This window comes from Ylistrum balloti, unplaced genomic scaffold (assembly GCF_031769215.1).
Source record: "Ylistrum balloti isolate Yb309-2 unplaced genomic scaffold, AGI_CSIRO_Ybal_v1 Utg371242, whole genome shotgun sequence".
NCBI lineage: Eukaryota > Metazoa > Mollusca > Bivalvia > Pectinida > Pectinidae > Ylistrum > Ylistrum balloti.
The window spans coordinates 434864-461857 of record NW_026782672.1 but is presented as its reverse complement, the minus strand read 5'-3'; the positions used below and the strand labels follow the sequence as shown (position 1 = coordinate 461857).

At 36.1% G+C, this 26994-nt stretch overlaps 1 protein-coding gene across 1 annotated transcript in view; it reads left to right on the top strand.

Annotated features, from left to right (window-relative positions):
• The window catches only part of LOC132561612 (MORN repeat-containing protein 1-like), a 61794-nt gene that overhangs the window by 33095 nt on the left and 1705 nt on the right, over nt 1-26994 (top strand). Inside the window, exons 9-14 of the mRNA XM_060226311.1 lie at nt 2732-2859; nt 3230-3388; nt 9599-9808; nt 11105-11170; nt 20938-20994; nt 22529-22658. Coding sequence (XP_060082294.1) covers nt 2732-2859; nt 3230-3388; nt 9599-9808; nt 11105-11170; nt 20938-20994; nt 22529-22658 — 750 coding nt within the window. The remainder of the gene's footprint in view (nt 1-2731; nt 2860-3229; nt 3389-9598; nt 9809-11104; nt 11171-20937; nt 20995-22528; nt 22659-26994) is intronic.

Genomic DNA, 26994 nt, shown 5'->3' with positions numbered 1-26994 from the left:
GACTGACTATACACACACACTATAACAGAGTATCTATACACACAATATAACAGACTATCTATACACACACACACTATAACAGACTATCTATACTCACACTATAACAGACTATCTATACACACACACTATAACAGACTATACACACACACACTATTACAGACTATCTATACACACACACTATTACAGACTATCAATACACACACACTATAACAGACTATCTATACACACACACTATAACAGACTGACTATACACACACTATAACAAACTATTTATACACACACACTATAACAGACTATCTATACACACACACTATAACAGACTATCTATACACACACACTATAACAGACTATCTATATACACACACTATAACAGACTATACACACACACTATAACAGACTATCTATACACACACACTATAACAGACTATCTATACACACACTATAACAGTCTATCTATACACACACACTATAACAGACTGATTATACACACACTATAACAGACTATCTATACACACACTATAACAGACTATCTATACTCACACTATAACAGACTATCTATAAACACACTATAACAGACTATCTATACACCCACTATAACAGACTATCTATACACACTATAACAGACTATCTATACACACACACTATAACAGACTATCTATACACACACACTATAACAGACTATCTATACACACACACTATAACAGACTATCTATACACACACTATAACTGACTGACTATACACACACACTATAACAGATTATCTATACACACACTATAACAGTCTATCTATACACACACACTATAACAGACTATCTATACACACACTATAACAGACTGACTATACACACACACTATAACAGACTATCTATACTCACACTATAACAGTCTATCTATACACACACACTATAACAGACTATCTATACACACACACTATAACAGACTATCTATACACACACACTATAACAGACTATCTATACTCACACACTATAACAGACTATCTATACTCACACTATAACAGACTATCTATACACACTATAACAGACTATCTATACACACACACTATAACAGACTATCTATACTCACACTATAACAGTCTATCTATACACACACACTATAACAGACTATCTATACACACACACTATAACAGACTATCTATACACACACACTATAACAGACTATCTATACTCACACTATAACAGACTATACACACACACACTATTACAGACTATCTATACACACACACTATAACAGACTATCTATACACACACACTATAACAGACTATCTATACAGACACACCATAACAGACTGACTATACACACACTATAACAAACTATTTATACACACACACTATAACAGACTATCTATACACACACACTATAACAGACTATCTATACACACACACTATAACAGACTATCTATATACACACACTATAACAGGCTATCTATACACACACTATAACAGACTATCTATACACACACACACTATAACAGACTATCTATACACACACACTATAACAGAATATCTATAAACACACTATAACAGACTATCTATACATACTATAACAGACTATCTACACACACACACTATAACAGACTATCTATACACACTATAACAGACTATCTATACACACACACTATAACAGACTATCTATACACACACACTATAACAGACTATCTATACACACACACTATAACAAACTATTTATACACACACACTATAACAGACTATCTATACACACACACTATAACAGACTATCTATACACACACTATAACAGACTATCTATATACACACACTATTACAGACTATCTATACACACACTATAACAGACTATCTATACACACACACTATAACAGACTATCTATACACACACACTATAACAGACTATCTATACACACACACTATAACAGACTATCTATACACACACACTATAACAGACTATCTATACACACTTTAACAGACTATCTATACACACACACACACACTATAACAGACTATCTATACTCACACTATAACAGACTATCTATGCACACACACTATAACAGACTATCTATACACACACACTATAACAGACTCTCTATAAATACACTATTACAGACTATCTATACACACTATAACAGACTATCTATACACACACACTATAACAGACTATCTATACTCACACACTATAGCAGACTATCTATAAACACACTATAACAGACTATCTATAAACACTATAACAGACTATCTATACACACACTATAACAGACTATCTGTACACACACTATAATAGACTATCTATACACACACTATAAAAGACTATCTATACACACACACTATAACAGACTGACTATACACACACACTATAACAGACTATCTATACACACTCACTATAACAGACTATCTATACACACACACTATAACAGACTATCTATACACACACACTATAACAGACTATCTATACACACACACTATAACAGACTATCTATAATTACACTATAACAGACTATACACACACACACTATAACAGACTATCTATACACACACACTATAACAGACTTTCTATACACACACACTATAAGAGACTGTCTATACACACACACTATAGCAGACTGACTATACACACACACTATAACAGACTGACTATACACACATACTATAACAGACTATCTATACTCACACTATAACAGGAAAGTTATGTCCACATGTAATACTTTATGGGTTTTAAGTCTGTCAATAACAAATGTTTCAGTGGCTATCAGGTGGTACCTTATCCAGTGTCAGACCAGATCAATACATCCGATAGTGGCGAGGTTCCAGAGGAGGAAGATAAGGAAGACGAACTTTCAAAATCCCAAACACAGACAGACATCATTGAGGGTAGGACTTTAATCACTATATCATGCTGATCAATATTAAATCAATGTCATCTCGGATAACAGAAATCAAAGCTTTATGTCAATCATTCTGGTGATTGTGATTTTAAGGAAGATTTAATAGTAAACCTACATATAAGGAATAAACATCATAAGTGATTAAATAGGTTCGTTCATATTGCTAAACGATATTTGAAATGTTAGTAAAAATGTTTTCAATATGAATACAATGTTGGTGATAAATTATCCTGTTATTTATATTGACAGAAAATACGATCTGGCGACTTTTCAATGGCTTACTGATCAAGAACAATAATGTTTCCTAGGGTTTTGATATTCTTATTAAAGATGATTATGTATTATTTGTCTGACAGATGCACCAGAGGACCAGGGTGAAGAGGAGAATGAAGAAGAGGAAAAAGAAAAAGGTGATGATGGGTTGGAGAGGAAAGTAGAGGAGGATGAGGATAAAACAGGCATTGCTGTAGGAACAGATGATGAGGGTGTAGCTATTGGAGGAGAGAATGTGCCAGGTCTTTGTAACACTTGCTTTGCTGTGTGCATGCTTTACATAGCCTCTATCGCATTGGATCAACTTTTCACTGTACTAGAAATTATACACATTTGGACCCAGTTTCCCCAGTGTTAACTTCTGTCATAAATCTTTTAAATCCAATGTTTTAAAAAGACAAACAATATAAAGTTTAATTGTTCAGGATAATTTACACAACCTTGTTAATGCTTTCTCTTGGGTTATCTTGAGGAACAATTGAAACTGAAATCACATTCTCTTTAAAATCCTGACACTAGTATAGATAACCCTAGTAAAAAAAAAAAAAAAAAAAAAATTGGGTTGATGTTTGGTTCATCAGAACTAAGTATCCCAATATCTGTGAGTTCTGATCAGTGAAACGTTGACCATATTTCTGTATGTATTATCTGGCCTTTGGAAATACTGCTGTATTTGTCACTATTTAACTAAGCTGTGGTTATATATGATGATCTTAACACTTAAAATTTCATCTTCTCTCTCTGTGGAGTAAAGTATCTTAATAACTCATTAATTATCATATCACTACTGACTATTCATCATATCACTAATGACTATTTATCATATCACTACTGACTATTCATCATATCACTAATGACTATTTATCATATCAATACTGACTATTTATCATATCACTACTGACTATTTATCATATCACTAATGACTATTCATCATATCACTAATGACTATTTATCATATAGTGATATGATAAATAGTCATTAGTGATATGACTATTTATCATATCACTAATGACTATTTATCATATCACTAATGACTATTTATCATATCACTACTGACTATTTATCATATCACTAATGACTATTTATCATATCACTACTGACTATTCATCATATCACTAATAACTCATTAATTATCATATCACTAATAACTCATTAATTATCATATCACTAATAACTCATTAATTATCATATCACTAATAACTCATTAATTATCACATCACTACTGACTATTTATCATATCACTACTGACTATTCATCATATCACTAATGACTATTTATCATATCACTACTGACTATTCATCATATCACTAATGACTATTTATCATATCAATACTGACTATTTATCATATCACTACTGACTATTTATCATATCACTAATGACTATTCATCATATCACTAATGACTATTTATCATATAGTGATATGATAAATAGTCATTAGTGATATGACTATTTATCATATCACTAATGACTATTTATCATATCACTAATGACTATTCATCATATCACTACTGACTATTTATCATATCACTAATGACTATTTATCATATCACTACTGACTATTCATCATATCACTAATAACTCATTAATTATCATATCACTAATAACTCATTAATTATCATATCACTAATAACTCATTAATTATCATATCACTAATAACTCATTAATTATCACATCACTACTGACTATTTATCATATCACTACTGACTATTTATCATATTACTACTGACTATTTATCATATCACTACTGACTATTTATCATATCACTACTGACTATTTATCACATCACTACTGACTATTTATCATATCACTACTGACTATTTATCATATCACTAATGACTATTTATCATATCACTACTGACTATTTATCACATCACTAATGACTATTTATCATATCACTAATGACTATTTATCATATCACTACTGACTATTTATAACATCACAACTGACTATATATAACATCACAACTGACTATTTATAACATCACAACTGACTATTTATCATATCACTACTGACTATTTATAACATCACTACTGACTATTCATTACATCACAACTGACTATTTATCATATCACTACTGACTATTTATCATATCACTACTGACTATTTATCACATCACTAATGACTATTTATCATATCACTACTGACTATTTATCATATCACTACTGACTATTTATCATATCACTAATGACTATTTATCATATCACTACTGACTATTTATCACATCACTAATGACTATTTATCATATCACTAATGACTATTTATCATATCACTACTGACTATTTATAACATCACAACTGACTATTTATCATATCACTACTGACTATTTATCATATCACTACTGACTATTTATAACATCACAACTGACTATTTATCATATCACTACTGACTATTTATAACATCACAACTGACTATTTATCATATTACTACTGACTATTTATAACATCACAACTGACTATTTATAACATCACTACTGACTATTTATAACATCACAACTGACTATTTATCATATCACTACTGACTATTTATAACATCACTACTGACTATTTATAAAATCACTAATGACTATTTATCATATTACTACTGAATATTTATCATATCACTACTGACTATTTATAACATCACTACTGACTATTTATAACATCACAACTGACTATTTATCATATTACTACTGACTATTCATAACATCACAACTGACTATTTATCATATCACTACTGACTATTTATAACATCACAACTGACTATTTATAACATCACAACTGACTATTTATCATATCACTACTGACTATTTATAACATCACAACTGACTATTTATAACATCACAACTGACTATTTATCATATCACTACTGACTATTTATAACATCACTACTGACTATTTATAACATGATGAGATTGTATATGGCTGTCACCTTATGTCTATATAGAAGATCACCAATAGAACATTATCATCATCTCGTCAAACTACCATATACCTTATGTATGTATCATCATCTCATCATACTACCATATACCTTATGTATGTATCATCATCTCGTCATACTACCATATACCTTATGTATGTATCATCATCTCATCATACTACCATATACCATATGTATGTATCATCATCTCGTCATACTACCATATACCTTATGTATGTATCATCATCTCATCATACTACCATATACCATATGTATGTATCATCATCTCGTCATACTACCATATACCTTATGTATGTATCATCTCATCATACTACCATATACCATATGTATGTATCATCATCTCGTCATACTACCATATACCTTATGTATGTATCATCATCTCATCATACTACCATATATCATATGTATGTATCATCATCTCATCATACTACCATATACCTATTTATCATATCACTACTGACTATTTATCATATTACTACTGACTATTTATCATATCACTACTGACTATTTATCATATCACTACTGACTATTTATCACATCACTACTGACTATTTATCATATCACTACTGACTATTTATCATATCACTAATGACTATTTATCATATCACTACTGACTATTTATCACATCACTAATGACTATTTATCATATCACTAATGACTATTTATCATATCACTACTGACTATTTATAACATCACAACTGACTATATATAACATCACAACTGACTATTTATAACATCACAACTGACTATTTATCATATCACTACTGACTATTTATAACATCACTACTGACTATTCATTACATCACAACTGACTATTTATCATATTACTACTGACTATTTATCATATCACTACTGACTATTTATCACATCACTAATGACTATTTATCATATCACTACTGACTATTTATCATATCACTACTGACTATTTATCATATCACTAATGACTATTTATCATATCACTACTGACTATTTATCACATCACTAATGACTATTTATCATATCACTAATGACTATTTATCATATCACTACTGACTATTTATAACATCACAACTGACTATTTATAACATCACTACTGACTATTTATCATATCACTACTGACTATTTATAACATCACAACTGACTATTTATCATATCACTACTGACTATTTATAACATCACAACTGACTATTTATCATATTACTACTGACTATTTATAACATCACAACTGACTATTTATAACATCACTACTGACTATTTATAACATCACAACTGACTATTTATCATATCACTACTGACTATTTATAACATCACTACTGACTATTTATCACATCACTAATGACTATTTATCATATTACTACTGACTATTTATCATATCACTACTGACTATTTATAACATCACTACTGACTATTTATAACATCACAACTGACTATTTATCATATTACTACTGACTATTCATAACATCACAACTGACTATTTATCATATCACTACTGACTATTTATAACATCACAACTGACTATTTATAACATCACAACTGACTATTTATCATATCACTACTGACTATTTATAACATCACTACTGACTATTTATAACATGATGAGATTGTATATGGCTGTCACCTTATGTCTATATAGAAGATCACCAATATTACATTATCATCATCTCGTCATACTACCATATACCTTATGTATGTATCATCATCTCATCATACTACCATATACCTTATGTATGTATCATCATCTCGTCATACTACCATATACCTTATGTATGTATCATCATCTCATCATACTACCATATACCATATGTATGTATCATCATCTCGTCATACTACCATATACCTTATGTATGTATCATCATCTCATCATACTACCATATACCATATGTATGTATCATCATCTCATCATACTACCATATACCTTATGTATGTATCATCATCTCGTCATACTACCGTATACCTTATGTATGTATCATCATCTCGTCATACTACCATATACCTTATGTATGTATCATCTCGTCATACTACCATATACCTTATGTATGTATCATCATCTCATCATACTACCATATACCATATGTATGTATCATCATCTCATCATACTACCATATACCTTATGTATGTATCATCATCTCGTCATACTACCGTATACCTTATGTATGTATCATCATCTCATCATACTACCATATACCTTATGTATGTATCATCATTTCATCATACTACCATATACCATATGTATGTATCATCATCTCGTCATACTACCATATACCTTATGTATGTATCATCTCGTCATACTACCATATACCTTATGTAGGTATCATCATCTCGTCATACTACCATGTACCTTATGTAGGTATCATCATCTCGTCATACTACCATATACCTTATGTATGTATCATCATCTCGTCATACTACCATATACCTTATGTATGTATCATCATCTCGTCATACTACCATGTACCTTATGTATGTATCATCTCGTCATACTACCATGTACCTTATGTAAGATTTCACTTTAGGTGAAAAGTTCTGAGATTTATCACAAATACATTGTATACCTCTTTGCCTTACTTAACTATCTTGTCACCAGTCATTTGATTGATGCAGCCGTGTCGCCATCTACTATTATCAAATATTTTGGCTGAGCTCTTCAGAATCAAAAGTGGCAGGTTTTTTTTTAAAGATCTTAAAAAGCCTTATGATTAATTCTGTACAGTTATCACATCTGTCAGTTAATGTTCTATGTTATGTTTCAACAAAGTTTTCACTACATTGGATCCAAAAATTGATTTAAAAATGTTTGAATACTGATCAAAAGTACACAAATACCAAGTGATTGTAGAATCTTTCACGATTTGAGCAGCTCATGATGTGGCCTATATCAGATTTACTAGACCAAATCAGATGAGTTGGCAACACTAATGGAGGTGTCAGTCACAATATCACAAATCATTATTTTAACTGGTTGTGATATAAGGACTACAGTTCTGTTAAATACACATTACCTGAAGAAGAATTGTTCAAAAATATGAAATGTTAATTTTTATTCAGTAAAAGTGATGTAGGTATTTAGATGTAGACTAAAGGTCATCTTTATTCAGTAAAAGTGATGTAGGTATTTAGATGTAGACTAAAGGTCATCTTTATTCAGTAAAAGTGATGTAGGTATTTAGATGTAGACTAAAGGTGTAGGTATTTAGATGTAGACTAAAGGTCATCTTTATTCAGTAAAAGTGATGTAGGTATTTAGACATGCTGTATATATGTTGGTAGTGGTAGTTGCTTGTCTTTCAGAATTATTGACATGATTTAGGTGTGCATGCACTTAGTATTTTATAGCTATAGAACCTGGTGATTGTATCCTCACATAGAAAATGTTGTCACATCTACTGTACATGCAAACAAAAACATTGACATAAAAAGAATTTCTAAAGGAAAATTAAAAGAAAAACCTGGAGTATTGAATGTGATTAACACAAAGAAAAATGCATAAATTTTACTAGTATTGGAAGTGATAACTTTTTATTTCATCATAGAATTTTGATGTTTTTGAGTACAGATGGCATTGTAGAGGAGAAGACAGAAATTGTTGAAGAAAAAGAATCTGTTACACTACCACCACCCGTCCCCAATCATCGTTGTGAGGCTGGAGTAGCCGACTGGGACAATCTCCAGCTGGCACCAGCGCCACCTATGTATAGACCCTTTGTTGCTATGGAGGAAGCAGCACACGGAAAATTAGCAAAAGGAAAATCTAAAGCAAAAATAGGTAAGATATATGATAGGGTGTTCCTGGATCATGTGTTCTTTTGTTGGTATAAAGTTCTAATGTATGATTGTAAACTTGTTTAGAGTTTTCTGTGTGAAATCATTACTGAATCATAATGATGTAACGAGCTGGTATTGAAAGTTTATCATTGAATCCTTTCTGTTAGGAACCTTTACAGTAATACAGTATTGGCTTTTGTATCATAAATCTTGTTATTACTTTGTGTAAATAGTCTTATGATTTGGGAATCCATTTTACATGTCAGCATGCTCTATAGACACAGAATTACTGACTGGGAATCCATTTTACATGTCAGCATGCTCTATAGACACAGAATTACTGACTGGGAATCCATTTTACATGTCAGCATGCTCTATAGACACAGAATTACTGACTGGGAATCCATTTTACATGTCAGCATGCTCTATAGACACAGAATTACTGACTGGGAATCCATTTTACATGTCAGCATGCTCTATAGACACAGAATTACTGACTGGGAATCCATTTTACATGTCAGCATGCTCTATAGACACAGAATTACTGACTGGGAATCCATTTTACATGTCAGCATGCTCTATAGACACAGAATTACTGACTGGGAATCCATTTTACATGTCAGCATGCTCTATAGACACAGAATTACTGACTGGGAATCCATTTTACATGTCAGCATGCTCTATAGACACAGAATTACTGACTGGGAATCCATTTTACATGTCAGCACGCTCTATAGACACAGAATTACTGACTGGGAAGTGGAGATCCAGGATTGACTTCTTACTTAGGAGATTACCAAAGCTGTACTCTCTTTTTATAACAGAAAACTACTGGTCTGAGGTTATAAATCCTTTCTATTAGTTGGAAGACATGGGTCTAATATATGAAATAAAGAAATCATATTTTGTTTATTGAACATGTGGAATTAGTTTGTAATGTATGTGTGACCTTCACATTTCAGTATAAACACATGTTCTGTAGATACATATATATAGTTCTCTATTATCACATCTGGTGTACAGAACTAATATCTCCAATTAATGTAGTTGGCCTTCAACATGCCAGAAAGTAATGACCTTTAGTGTAAAAGTGGTGAGATTTACATGGATTACCTGGTAGTAGTACTTAACAATAATAATACAAATTGAGATGATGAATGTGTTATGATGTCTATTGCTTTGAAGTATAATAAGAGAAATATATCCACAGAGCTGCTGACTCAATCGTCTATTTACAGTATTGTCTTCATATTAAAAATAAAAACCTGTTTTTCTTGCTTAATCAACTATATTTCAGTCCGGAAATTCAGTATGGCAGCTAATGCAATCACAGTTCCCCAAGTTGTTCACGCTTCAAGCATACGTAGGTGGCGCTGACATCAGTATCACAATTTGTGCCTAGTCATGTAACCTATTGGCAGGGTATTGTTCCTAGCCAACTTCCCTGATGTTTGAAAGACCTAACCTGCCTGACCGTCCGACCTTGTAATATAAATGTTGTTACAGCACTGTCACGGTGTAGAACTTTAGGTCACAACTCCCAACACCACGATTTTATAGTAAACTACCTCATAGTCAATTTATATAAGTGTTTAAATAACTTTAGGCTAATTTCTTCATTGGTAGATTCAGAACCACATTGAAATGTCATCAGCCCAAACAATAGATGCTGTAAACAAATCAGATTTTAGCAGGTTGTCACTTTTTAGTGAATTAATGCAGTGATGAAACTAAGAATCCATAATAATTGATTTATCAGCAACAAACAAAAACTGATGTTTGTGAAATCATATTTTTGCACAAATATGCTTTCAGCTAAAACATACATGTTTTCAGTTATTGTCTACTTTCTAGTTATCTTTTTTTTTCCACCTGCCAACAAATGCTCAGATATAATTCCCTCCTCGTATAGCCTTTCTAACTTGATAACATCTTTATAGGTGTAAAACCTAGCTTATTGTACACGTTAATGATGATGTCACTCCCTAGTGTCTTTGGCATGAACATCCTCAATATGCTATAATGACATGTCCATTTCCCATAATGCCCGAGTGTTACATACACTTTCTGTCTGTGAGTGTTGATTACAGTGTCCATGTTTTTTATTCGTCTGACAGAATCTTTGGCTCGCAGACCTTCCTACAATACATCAAGAATGACAATTTGTAAGATAACAAATATATAACAGGAAAATGATAAACTCCTATAACACAATCCACCAATTTATTTGTTTCTGATGATAACTAACGACTCCCTTTGTACTTCCTGTGGTTGTCTGGCACAATCCACCAATTTATTTGTTTCTGATGATAACTAACGACTCCCTTTGTACTTCCTGTGGTTGTCTGGCACAATCCACCAATTTATTTGTTTCTGATGATAACTAACGACTCCCTTTGTACTTCCTGTGGTTGTCTGGCACAATCCAACATTTTTGTTCCTAATGATAACTAATGTCTCCCTTTGTACTTCCTGTGGTTGTCTGGCACAATCCAACATTTTTGTTCCTAATGATAACTAGCATCTCCCTTTGTACTTCCTGTGGTTGTCTGGCACAATCCACCAACATTTTTGTTCCTAATGATAACTAGCATCTCCCTTTGTACTTCCTGTGGTTGTCTGGCACAATCCACCAACATTTTTGTTCCTAATGATAACTAACATCTCCCTTTGTACTTCCTGTGGTTGTCTGGCACAATCCTACTTGTTTTCTTGATGAAGACCATGGAATTTCTTCTTTTGTTCTTACAGCGATTGTTTGTTACAATTCAACTTTATTGTTCCTTCCCTCATAACTACTGCCTCCCTTTGTACTTCCTGTGGTTCATTCTGTCCTTATTGATTATTAACAGTTTAAACCACACACACCCACTATTGCTGTTATAGCCCAGGAACACCACACCAATCATTTGTTTATATCATGTATCACTCCTTATCAAAATGCTTCATGTTTTACACTCAAAAGGGATATGTCAAACAAAATGACTTTAAAGTATATTATTTTGTTAACAAATTGGGCTAAATTGTGTTTATCCTTATAAATGGCCAACATGGAGTGTTTAATACTAACACACTTATATGATTATAAACAGAGGAAGCCTAACCCTATTAGTCACTGTTGAGACTTTGTCAGTTATACATAAGCCAGGTGCAACACAGATGTATGTACTTGTATATGAGATACATAAGATTCATGACCTGTCAGAAATTTGAGCTTCAAATATTTTGAGTTTTCCAATGTTCCAATAAAAAGAGGATAAACAAAAGCTTTGTAATAAGAAGATCAAAATATTAAGTGCACTCTATAGAACTTTGATCATATAAAAACAAACTAATTCTGCCAAATTAATCCTTAAGGAGCCTTTCAGTCTAACCTTAATGCTGCAGTTGTCAGTCTTACCCTAATGCTGCAGTTGTCAATCTTTCCCTAATGCTGCAATTGTCAGTCTTACCCTAATGCTACAGTTGTCAGTCTTACCCTAATGCTGCAGTTATCAATCTAATCTTAATGCTGCAGTTGCCAATCTAACCCTAATGTTGCAGTTGTCAGTCTTACCCTAAATGCTGCAGTTGTCAGTCTTACCTTAATGCTGCAGTTGTCAATCATTCCCTAATGCTGCAGTTGTCAGTCTGACCCTAATGCTGCAGTTGTCAGTTTTACCCTAATGCTGCATTTTTCAGTCCGACCCTAATGCTGCATTTTTCAGTCTTACCATAATACTGCAGTTGTCAGCCTTACCCTAATGCTACAGTTGTCAGTCTTACCCTAATGCTACAGTTGTTAATCTTTCCCTAATGCTGCAATTGTCAGTCTTACCCTAATGCTGCATTTGTCAGTCTTACCCTAATGCTGCAGTTATCAATCTAATCTTAATGCTGCAGTTGTCAATCTAACCCTAATGTTGCAGTTGTCAGTCTTACCTTAATGCTGCAGTTGTCAATCATTCATTAATGCTGCAGTTGTCAGTCTTACCCTAATGCTGCAGTTGTCAGTCTTACCCTAATGCTGCAGCTGTCAGCCTTACCCTAATGCTACAGCTGTCAGTCTTACCCTAATGCTGCAGTTGTCAATCATTAAATAATACTGCAGTTGTCAGTCTTACCCTAATGCTGCAGTTGTCAGTCTTACCCTAATGCTGCAGTTGTCAGACTTACCCTAATGCTGCAGTTGTCAGTCTTACCCTAATGCTGCAGTTGTCAGCCTTACCCTAATGCTGCAGTTGTCAGTCTTACCATGATGCTGCAGTTTTCAGTCTGACCCTAATGCTTCAGTTGTTAGTCTTACCCTAATGCTGCAGTTGTCAGCCTTACCCTAATGCTGCAGTTGTCAATCTTTCCCTAATGCTGCAATTGTCAGTCTTACCCTAATGCTACAGTTGTCACCCTAATGCTGCAGTTGTCAGCCTTACCCTAATGCTGCAGTTGTCAGTCTTACCCTAATGCTGCAGTTGTCAGTCTTACCCTAATGCTGCAGTTGTCAGTCTGTCCCTAATGCTGCAGTTGTCAGTCTTACCCTAATGCTGCAGTTGTCAGTCTTACCATTATTCTGCAGTTGTCATTCTTACCCTTATGCTGCAGTTGTCAGCCTTACCCTAATGCTGCAGTTGTCAGTCTTACCAATGCTGCAGTTGTCAGTCTTACCAATATACTGCAGTTGTCAGTCTTACCCTAATGCTGCAGTTGTCAGCCTTACCCTAATGCTGCAGTTGTCAGTCTTACCCTAATGCTTCAGTTGTCAGCCTTACCCTAATGCTGCAGTTGTCAGTCTTACCCTAATGCTGCAGTTGTCAGTCTTACCCTAATGCTGCAGTTGTCAGTCTTACCCTAATGCTTTGTCAGTTGTCAGTCTTACCCTAATGCTGCAGTTGTCAGTCTTACAGTCTTAGTCTTACCCTAATGCTGCAGTTGTCTTACCCTAATGCTTCAGTTGTCAGTCTTACCCTAATGCAGCATTTGTCAGTCTGTCTGACCCTAATGCTGCAGTTGTCAGTCTTACCCTAATGCTGCAGTTGTCAGTCTTACCCTAATGCTGCAGTTGTCAGTCTTACTGCAGTTGTCCCTAATGCTGCAGTTGTCAGTCTTACCCTAATGCTGCAGTTGTCAGTCTTACCCTAATGCTGCAGTTGTCAGTGCAATGACCCTAATGCTGCAGTTGTCAGCCTTACCCTAATGCTGCAGTTGTCAGTCTTACCCTAATGCTTCAGTTGTCAGTCTTACCCTAATGCTGCAGTTGTCAGCCTTACCCTAATGCTGCAGTTGTCAATCTTTCCCTAATGCTGCAATTGTCAGTCTTACCCTAATGCTACAGTTGTCAGTCTTACCCTAATGCTGCAGTTGTCAGTTTAATCTTAATGCTGCAGTTGCCACCTAACCCTAATGCTGCAGTTGTCAGTCTTACCCTAATGCTGCAGTTGTCAGTCTTACCCTAATGCTGCAGTTGTCAGCCTTACCCTAATGCTGCGGTTGGCAGTCTTACCCTAATGCTGCATTTGTCAGTCTGACCCTAATGCTACAGTTGTCAGCCTTACCCTAATGCTGCAGTTGTCAGTCTTACCCTAATGCTACAGTTGTCTTTCCCTAATGCTGCAATTGTCACTTACCTAATGCTGCAGTTGTCAGTCTTACCCTAATGCTGCAGTTATCAGTCTTACCCTAATGCTGCAGTTGTCAATCTAACCCTAATGTTGCAGTTGTCAGTCTTACCCTAAATGCTGCAGTTGTCAGTCTTACCTTAATGCTGCAGTTGTCAATCATTCATTAATGCTGCAGTTGTCAGTCTTACCCTAATGCTGCAGTTGTCAGTCTTACCCTAATGCTGCAGCTTGTCAATCTAATCATAATACTGCAATTATCAGTCTTACCATGATGCTGCAGTTGTCAACCTTACCATAATACTGCAGTTGTCAGCCTTACCCTAATGCTACAGTTGTCAGTCTTACCCTAATGCTACAGTTGTCAGTCTTACCCTAATGCTGCATTTGTCAGTCTTACCCTAATGCTGCAGTTGTCAGTCTTACCATGATGCTGCAGTTTTCAGTCTGACCCTAATGCTTCAGTTGTCAGTCTTACCCTAATGCTGCAGTTGTCAGTCTTACCAATATACTGCAGTTGTCAGTCTTACCCTAATGCTGCAGTTGTCAGCCTTACCCTAATGCTGCAGTTGTCAGTCTTACCCTAATGCTTCAGTTGTCAGCCTTACCCTAATGCTGCAGTTGTCAGTCTTACCCTAATGCTTCAGTTGTTAGTCTTACCCTAATGCTGCAGTTGTCAGTCTTACCCTAATGCTGCAGTTGTCAGTCTTACCCTAATGCTGCAGTTGTCAGTCTTACCCTAATGCTGCAGTTGTCAGTCTTACCCTAATGCTGCAGTTGTCAGCCTTACCCTAATGCTGCAGTTGTCAGTCTTACCCTAATGCTGCAGTTGTCAGTCTTACCCTAATGCTGCAGTTGTTAGTCTTACCCTAATGCTGCAATTGTCAGTCTTACCCTAATGCTACAGTTGTCAGTCTTACCATGATGCTGCAGTTGTCGTTCTGACCCTAATGCTGCAGTTGTCAGTCTTACCATAATATTGCAGTTGTCAGTCTGACCCTAATGCTGCAGTTGCCAGCCTTACCCTAATGCTGCAGTTGTCAGTCTTACCCTAATGCTGCAGTTGTCAGTCTTACCCTAATGCTGCAGTTGTCAATGCTCAGTTGTCAGCCTTACCCTAATGCTGCAGTTGTCAGTTTACCCTAATGCTGCAGTTGTCAGTCTTACCCTAATGCTGCAGTTGTCAGTCTTACCCTAATGCTGCAGTTGTCAGTCTTACCCTAATGCTGCAGTTGTCAGTCTTACCCTAATGCTTCAGTTGTTAGTCTGACCCTAATGCTGCAGTTGTCAGGCTTACCCTAATGCTACAGTTGTCAGTCTTTCCCTAATGCTGCATTTGTCAGTCTTACCCTAATGCTGCAGTTGTCAGTCCCTAATGCTGCAGTTGTCAGCCTTACCCTAATGCTGCAGTTGTCTTTTACCCTAAATGCTGCAGTTTTCAGTCAACCCTAATGCTGCAGTTGTCAGTCTTACCCTAAATGCTGCAGTTGTCAATCTTACCTTAATGCTGCAGTTGTCAGTCTTCATTAATGCTGCAGTTGTCAGTCTTACCCTAATGCTGCAGTTGTCAGTCTTACCCTAATGCTGCAGCTGTCAGCCTTACCCTAATGCTACAGCTGTCAGTCTTACCCTAATGCTGCAGTTGTCAATCTAATCATAATACTGCAGTTATCAGTCTTACCATGATGCTGCAGTTGTCAACCTTACCCTAATGCTGCAGTTGTCAGCCTTACCCTAATGCTGCAGTTGTCAGTCTTACCCTAATGCTTCAGTGGTCAGTCTTACCCTAATGCTGCGTTGTCAGCCTTACCCTAATGCTGCAGTTGTCAGTCTTACCATGATGCTGCAGTTTTCAGTCTGACCCTAATGCTTCAGTTGTCAGTCTTACCCTAATGCTGCAGTTGTCAACCTTACCCTAATGCTGCAGTTGTCAGTCTTACCAATATACTGCAGTTGTCAGTCTTACCCTAATGCTGCAGTTGTCAGCCTTACCCTAATGCTGCAGTTGTCAGTCTTACCCTAATGCTTCAGTTGTCAGCCTTACCCTAATGCTTCAGTTGTCAGTCTTACCCTAATGCTGCAGTTGTCAGTCTGACCCTAATGCTTCAGTTATCAGCCTTACCCTAATGCTGCAGTTGTCAGTCTGACCCTAATGCTTCAGTTGTCAGCCTTACCCTAATGCTGCAGTTGTCAGTCTTACCCTAATGCTTCAGTTGTTAGTCTTACCCTAATGCTGCAGTTTTCAGTCTGACCCTAATGCTTCAGTTGTTAGTCTTACCCTAATGCTGCAGTTGTCAGCCTTACCTTAATGCTACAGTTGTCAGTCTGACCCTAATGCTGCAGTTGTCGATCTAATCCTAATGCTGCAGTTGTCAGTCTGACTGTCCCTAATGCTACAGTTGTCAGTCTTACCCTAATGCTGCAGTTGTCAGTCTTACCCTAATGCTGCAGTTGTCAGTATGACCCTAATGCTGCAGTTATCAGCCTTACCCTGATGCTGCAGTTATCAGTCTTACCCTAATGCTGCAGTTATCAGTCTTACCCTAATGCTGCAGTTGTCAGTATGACCCTAATGCTGCAGTTGTCAGCCTTACCCTAATGCTGCAGTTGTCAGTCTTACCCTAATGCTTCAGTGGTCAGTCTTACCCTAATGCTGCGTTGTCAGCCTTACCCTAATGCTGCGTTGTCAGCCTTACCCTAATGCTGCAGTTGTCAGTCTTACCATGATGCTGCAGTTTTCAGTCTGACCCTAATGCTTCAGTTGTCAGTCTTACCCTAATGCTGCAGTTGTCAGTTTTACCATTATACTGCAGTTGTCAGTCTTACCCTAATGCTGCAGTTGTCAGCCTTACCCTAATGCTTCAGTTGTCAGCCTTACCCTAATGCTGCAGTTGTCAGTCTGACCCTAATGCTTCAGTTGTCAGCCTTACCCTAATGCTGCAGTTGTCAGTCTTACCCTAATGCTTCAGTTGTTAGTTTTACCCTAATGCTGCAGTTGTCAGTCTTACCCTAATGCTGCAGTTGTTAGTCTTAACCTAATGCTGCAATTGTCAGTCTTACCCTAATGCTGCAGTTGTTAGTCTTACCCTAATGCTGCAATTGTCAGTCTTACCCTAATGCTACAGTTGTCAGCCTTACCCTAATGCTGCAGTTGTCAGTCTTACCATGATGCTGCAGTTTTCAGTCTGACCCTAATGCTTCAGTTGTTAGTCTTACCCTAATGCTGCAGTTGTCAGCCTTACCCTAATGCTGCAGTTGTCAGTCTTACCATGATGCTGCAGTTTTCAGTCTGACCCTAATGCTTCAGTTGTTAGTCTTACCCTAATGCTGCAGTTGTCAGCCTTACCTTAATGCTACAGTTGTCAGTCTGACCCTAATGCTGCAGTTGTCGATCTAATCCTAATGCTGCAGTTGTCAGTCTGACTGTCCCTAATGCTACAGTTGTCAGTCTTACCCTAATGCTGCAGTTGTCAGTCTTACCCTAATGCTGCAGTTGTCAGTATGACCCTAATGCTGCAGTTATCAGCCTTACCCTAATGCTGCAGTTATCAGTCTTACCCTAATGCTGCAGTTATCAGTCTTACCCTAATGCTGCAGTTGTCAGTATGACCCTAATGCTGCAGTTGTCAGCCTTACCCTAATACTGCAGTTGTCGGTCTAACCCTAATGCTACAGTTGTCAGTCTTACCCTAATGTTGCAGTTATCAGCATTACCCTAATGCTGCAGTTGTCAGCCTTACACTAATGCTGCAGTTGTCAGCCTTACCCTAATGCTGCAGTTGTCGTTCTGACCCTAATGCTGCAGTTGTCAGTCTTACCATAATATTGCAGTTGTCAGTCTGACCCTAATGCTGCAGTTGTCAGCCTTACCCTAATGTTGCAGTTGTCAGCCTTACCCTAATGCTGCAGTTGTCAGTCTGACCCTAATGCTGCAGTTGTCAGCCTTACCCTAATGTTGCAGTTGTCAGCCTTACCCTAATGCTGCAGTTTTCAGTCTGACCATAATGCTGCAGTTGTCAACCTTACCCTAATGCTGCAGTTGTCAACCTTACCCTAATGCTTCAGTTGTCAGCCTTACCCTAATGCTGCAGTTGTCAGTCTTACCATAATACTGCAGTTGTCAGTCTGACCCTAATACTACAGTTGTCAGTCTTACCCTAATACTGCAGTTGTCAGCCTTACCCTAATGCTGCAGTTGTCAGTCTTACCCTAATACTACAGTTGTCAGTCTTACCCTAATACTGCAGTTGTCAGTCTTACCCTAATGCTACAGTTGTCAGTTTTACCCTAATACTGCAGTTGTCAGTCTTACCTTAATGCTGCAGTTGTAAGTATGACCCTAATGCTGCAGTTGTCAGTCTGACCTTAATGCTGCAGTTTTCAGTCTTACCCTTATGCTGCAGTTGTCAGTCTTACCCTAATGCTGCAGTTGTCAGTCTTACCCTAATGCTGCAGTTGTCAGTCTGACTGACCCTAATGCTGCAGTTGTCAGTCTTACCCTAATGCTGCAGTTGTCAGTCTTACCCTAATGCTGCAGTTGTCAGTCTGACTGACCCTAATGCTGCAGTTGTCAGTCTTACCCTAATGCTGCAGTTGTCAGTCTTACCCTAATGCTGCAGTTGTCAGTCTTACGTTAATACTGCAGTTGTCAGTCTTACCCTAATTCTACAGCTGTCAGCCTTACCCTAATGCTACAGCTGTCAGTCTTACCCTAATGCTGCAGTTGTCAGTCTTACCATAATGCTGCAGTTGTCAGTCTTACCCTAATGCTACAGCTGTCAGTCTTACCCTAATGCTACAGCTGTCAGTGTAACCAAACTTGAGTTTGAAATATTAACATTATGCTTGCAGTTTTCATGAATTAACATGAGTGTATGGTTTTAATAACAATAAAGTTGTCTGTTTTTTGCATATAACTAGTTCAGACATTTTGTAATTAAAATTATATCCTTCATGTTTTATGTCTTGTAAGTTCAGATTAAATAGACTTTTTACAATTTTATGTGTAGACTACAGTTATTTTAGAAAAATACTCATAAATCACAAAATGTACTAATTCTGAAGCTAGACAAGAAAAAACAATGCCAAGTGTAGTATGTATGTAGTCATTTTATGTGTAATTATCACATCACTATGTTTTCTATGTAATTACTGTAATCAAAATGTAATTGATATGTATCACAGTTTATCTGTGGTTTCTCTAACTCCCTGTAATTACTGTAATCAAAATGTAATTGATATGTATCACAGTTTATCTGTGGTTTCTCTAACTCCCTGTAATTACTGTAATCAAAATGTAATTGATATGTATCACAGTTTATCTGTGGTTTCTCTAACTCCCTGTAATTACTGTAATCAAAATGTAGTTGACTTCTATGTATAAATTAAAATGTAATTAACACATAGTTTAGTTTATCAAGCTGTAGTTACCATAGAAAACCATTTCTAATAAATATAATCAAAACATATCATTACAATCTTTTCTCACTTGTTAGATTTTCCTGTAGACGCCATCACATAATATCACTTTATATTTCAGTTGACAGATACAGAAAACAGAGAGAAAAGGAAAGACAAGAAAAATATGCCAAAACAGGTAGTTTTCCTCTTACTACTGTGTTCTTAGTACAGCTGTAGTCTAACAGTAATGCCAACACTGGTGTAAATAGTGAGGTATAGGTTAGTCCTGGTGTCCTTATTCTGGAGACCAGAGAGTATACAGGGCCATCAAAGAGTAAGGGCAAATCAAAAACGGGTTAGGGTTAGGGGCACATCAGTTACATGGAGGCTTTCACAATCAGGTCCTGATTCGATACAAGAGTCCTAGTGAAATCTTCATACCATACCAGAATCTACCACTACAGGAGTCCTAGTGAAATCTTCATACCATACCAGAATCTACCACTACAGGAGTCCTAGTGAAATCTTCATACCATACCAGAATCTACCACTACAGGAGTCCTAGTGAAGTCATCTTACCATACCAGAATCTACCACTACAGGAGTCCTAGTGAAGTTCTCTTACCATACCAGAATCTACCACTACAGTGTCCTAGTGAAGTCCTCTTACCATACCAGAATCTACCACTACAGGAGTCCTAGTGAAGTTCTCTTACCATACCAGAATCTACCACTACAGGAGTCCTAGTGAAGTCATCTCACCATACCCACTACAGGAGTCCTAGTGAAGTCATCTCACCATACCAGAATCTACCACTACAGGAGTCCTAGTGAAGTCATCTTACCATACCAGAATCTACCACTACAGGAGTCCTAGTGAAGTCATCTCACCATACCAGAATCTACCACTACAGGAGTCCTAGTGAAGTCATCTCAACATAACAGAATCTACAATGACAGGAGTCCTAGTGAAGTCATCTCACCATAACAGAATCTACCACTACAGTGTTCTAGTGAAGTCATCTCACCATACCAGAATCTACCACTACAGGAGTCCTAGTGAAGTCATCTTACCATACCAGAATCTACCACTACAGGATTCCTAGTGAAGTCATCTCACCATACCAGAATCTACCGCTACAGGAGTCCTAGTGAAGTCATCTCAACATAACAGAATCTACAATGACAGGAGTCCTAGTGAAGTCATCTCACCATACCAGAATCTAACACTACAGGAGTCCTAGTGAAGTCATCTCACCATACCAGAATCTACCACTACAGTGTCCTAGTGAAGTTCTCTTACCATACCAGAATCTACCACTACAGGAGTCCTAGTGAAGTCATCTCACCATACCAGAATCTACCACTACAGGAGTCCTAGTGAAGTCATCTCACCATACCAGAATCTACCACTACAGGAGTCCTAGTGAGGTCATCTTACCATACCAGAATCTACCACTACAGGAGTCCTAGTGAAGTCATCTCACCATACCAGAATCTACCACTACAGGAGTCCTAGTGAAGTCATCTCACCATACCAGAATCTACCACTACAGGAGTCTTAGTGAAGTCATCTTACCATACCAGAATCTACAACTAAAATATTAGCGTTCCGTCAATAGATTTAGATATGTATTGATATCGTGTTACCAGAGTTATCTACCTTGTATAAGATATTAATGATGTCACTTTTCCTGGCATTCTCACTAAGTTCTGTTGTTGAATTGTAGGAGAGTATGTGTTGATGGTACATGATGTGACACAGCCACCAGCAATGGACAGAGTCCTTGAGCCAGCATTCCATCTACTCAAACTAAAACGACCCAAACGTGAGCCTGTTAAAAAGGAAAAAGGACCTAAGTACGTATTTATCCCTACAGTTGTAAATACGATCAGATCTTTGGATATTTACTCTACTCTGTTCATTTTCACTTCAGATGTGATATTTATAAACAAATTTTTACATTAAGGTATTTTCAGTTATCGTTATCAAAATTTTGATAATTCTAATTCAGTAATTTATGATGAAATTCCTTGTTTCAATTTGGTTATATAACGATCTAGTAGTGACAGATTATTTAATGCTGATATTGATTTTTATCAGTAATTTAATGTCTGATGAATATTATTACCAGCTTTGATAAATGATGCTACAAAGATGATGTTTTCGCTGGCTTCAGTTTGTAGGCATTTTATTTTTGTATGATGTAGCTATGTAATTGGGAAGAGTTTCGTACGTGAAATGCTGTGTGTGTTGATTGGTACAAAGTATCGCTTTCAACGTTAGTGTCTGTAAAGTTGAATTTTGATTAAAACAGGAATGTCATTAATATCAAATCAATTTGACATTCAGACAATTATTGTTTAATTTTTGCTCAGTTGATTTATTTATGAAAATGGGTTTAAACATCTCTATGAGGATATGATAAATGTGATGTCTATATAAGGATTTCTCTATATACAAAGTGTAATATCTGTGTATAATGTTGTCTGGATTGATAATTGTAACACAAACATTATTATCATTGTTTAAACTTTGTCATATCTTCTGTTTTATACTTTGTTTCATGATCATATTTCTAATTTACTGAAAATTATAATTTTCTAATTATGGTGGTGGGTAGTATAGAAATGGTTTATTCGGATTTTCCTTATAATCAATGTTGTATGATTTCTTGTTTTGTGATTTCCTGTTTTTGCTTTTGAGCTGTACTTTATTTAAAAAAATAAATTAATTAAAATCTGCAAATTGAGTCATAAGTTACACAAATTCAGAAATGTATGTTACATGAAACATATTTTGTGAGTTTTAACATTCATAAAATGTATTAATTTTTCAATGGATTGATGACCATGAATTTCTGTAATCTCACCAGAAAAGTTCACAGTGTATGATGAAACACAAGGTAACTTGGTAGATATTACATACAGTAGTGTATAGTACGTGCTTAGCATGGCATCTTGTTTTAGCTTTAGATTGATTTGTGTGCAGAAAAATCCACTCCCTACAGGTTTACAATCAGATTTTATAATTCTGAAGTGTTAGGGAGGGATGGGACTGGCTCTGCTCTTTGATAGAGTGGATGAATTAAATAAGAACACAACCTACTGATTTTCTTCAACTCAACAAAACAGATTTTAGACATGGTAATATCAACACTTTCTGTACTTATAACTCAGTCATTCTGAACCAATAAGAGAACATGGTAAATTATCATTTTTGGTCTCGCTGTTTAGTTGAAAAGCGTATTTGTGAAGTATTGGTTAGCAATTCTTTGATATTCTTATGCATATTTTTTTTTAAAGTTAACTCCCTATATCTTCTTTAATCCAAGATGTTTCTTTCAAAAATTGCCTTAATTTACCATACAGTTTGGTAAGTTTGTTTAACAGAGGGAGAGTCAGAGTTGTGAAAGAAAAAAAAAAAGAAAAATCCAGATCATATACTATAACTTCCAGTTTAAGAATGATCTATATCTGGTATGTTGTGTTACATTTTGGAAAATTTAGGATTTTATTGCTGGTACATTGTATCCAGTCATTTTATCTAAGTTTTATTAGCTTGCCTGGCAGGAAGGGTCAAGCGGGCTATAGGGATACAGCAATGCTCGTCCTCCATCCGTCCTCTGGCAACTTTTACTATATATTGCAGCTATCCATGAATAACTGCGCCCATTTTAATCAAATTTTGTCTGAAGCATCCCTGGGAAAAGAGGAACCAAATCTGTGTAAATGGTGGGTCTGGCCACTGAACAAATTCTTTAAAATCTTTATTATGTTGGAACTGAAGACATTCATGGTGAAGAGAACATATTTACAATCTGCTGCATCTAACCCCTTTTTGGAGGAGGGTCGAGTCTATTACAAGGAAATGAATACAAATGTTTTAAATACTTTTCCCTTACTTTGAAATAAAAACTAAATCTGGTTAGCGATACAGGCCCTATGAGCCTCTTGTTTATACCCACATTGAAAATTAAATCATAAGGCATGCTGATTTTCAGTTAGTCTATTTTATAGGAGATTTTAGGGAGTTATGAATGCATGAAAAACTTAGATTAAAAGCTGTGTGGCTTCTCACTACTCCTGTTATGTGTCACCTCATAACTCTAGTTTTGATATGGCTTATGTATGTAGTTAGCCTTAGTAACAATTGTCTTGCTTAGTGTTTAATTTGTGCATATCTAAAACATGTTTGTAACAGAAGTTTTCATAATTAATGATTTCTTTTGGCTAGGTTCCAACTTGAAACCAAAAGTTCCCTCTCTATGTGCTAATGATTTAAAAAGAAATTTGTCAATTGACAGATCCATTTCATATATAGTTTGAAATTTGTCAATTGACAGGTCCTCCCCTCATGTAATTAGAATTTTGTCAGTTGACAGGTCCTTCCCACATGTAATTAGAATTTTGTTAGTTGACAGGTCCTCCCCACATGTAATCAGAAATTTGCCAGTTGACAGGTCCTCCCCACATGTAATTAGAATTTTGTTAGTTGACAGGTCCTCCCCACATGTAATTAGAAATTTATCAATGGACAGGTCCTCTCCACATGTAATTAGAATTTTGTTAGTTGACAGGTCCTCCCCACATGTAATTAGAAGTTTGTTAGTTGACAGGTCCTCCCCACATGTAATTAGAAATTTATCAATGGACAGGTCCTCCCCACATGTAATAAGAAGTTTGTTAGTTGACAGCTCCTCCCCACATGTAATTAGAAATTTGTCAATTGACAGGTCCTCCCCACATGTAATTAGAAATTTGTCAATTGACAGGTCCTCCCCACATGTAATTAGAATTTAGTAAGTTGACAGGTCCTTCCCACATGTAATTAGAATTTTGTTAGTTGACAGGTCCTCCTCACATGTAATTAGAATTTTGTTAGTTGACAGGTCCTCCCCACATGTAATCAGAAATTTGCCAGTTGACAGGTCCTCCCCACATGTAATTAGAATTTTGTTAGTTGACAGGTCCTCCCCACATGTAATTAGAAATTTATCAATGGACAGGTCCTCCCCACATGTAATTAGAAGTTTGTTAGTTGACAGGTCCTCCCCACATGTAATTAGAAGTTTGTTAGTTGATAGGTCCTCTCCACATGTAATTAGAAATTTATCAATGGACAGGTCCTCCCCACATGTAATAAGAAGTTTGTTAGCTGACAGCTCCTCCCCACATGTAATTAGAAATTTGTCAGTTGACAGGTCCTCCCCACATGTAATTAGAAATTTGTCAATTGACAGGTCCTCTCCACATGTAATTAGAATTTTGTTAGTTGACAGGTCCTCCTCACATGTAATTAGAATTTTGTTAGTTGACAGGTCCTCCCCACATGTAATTAGAAATTTGTCAATTGACAGGTCCTCCCCACATGTAATTAGAATTTAGTAAGTTGACAGGTCCTTACCACATGTAATTAGAAATTTATTGGTGGACATGTCCTCCCCACATGTAATTAGAATTTTGTTAGTTGACAGGTCCTCCTCACATGTAATTAGAATTTTGTTAGTTGACAGGTCCTCCCCACATGTAATTAGAATTTTTTTTAGTTGACAGGTCCTCGCCACATGTAATTAGAATTTTGTTAGTTTACAGGTCCTCCTCACATGTAATTAGAAATTTATCAATGGACAGGTCCTCCCCACATGTAATAAGAATTTTGTTAGTTGACAGCTCCTCCCCACATGTAATTAGAAATTTGTCAATTGACAGGTCCTCTCCACATGTAATTAGAATTTTGTTAGTTGACAGGTCCTCCCCACATGTAATTAGAAATTTGTCAATTGACAGGTCCTCTCCACATGTAATTAGAATTTTGTTAGTTGGCAGGTCTTCCCCACATGTAATTAGAAATTTGTCAATTGACAGGTCCTCTCCACATGTAATTAGAATTTTGTTAGTTGACAGGTCCTGCCCACTTGTAATTAGAAATTTGTCAATTGACAGGTCCTCCTCACATGTAATTAGAAATTTATCAATGGACAGGTCCTCCCCACATGTAATAAGAATTTTGTTAGTTGACAGCTCCTCCCCACATGTAATTAGAAATTTGTCAATTGACAGGTCCTCCCCACATGTAATTAGAATTTTGTTAGTTGACAGGTCCTCCCCACATGTAATTAGAAATTTGTCAATTGACAGGTCCTCTCCACATGTAATTAGAATTTTGTTAGTTGGCAGGTCTTCCCCACATGTA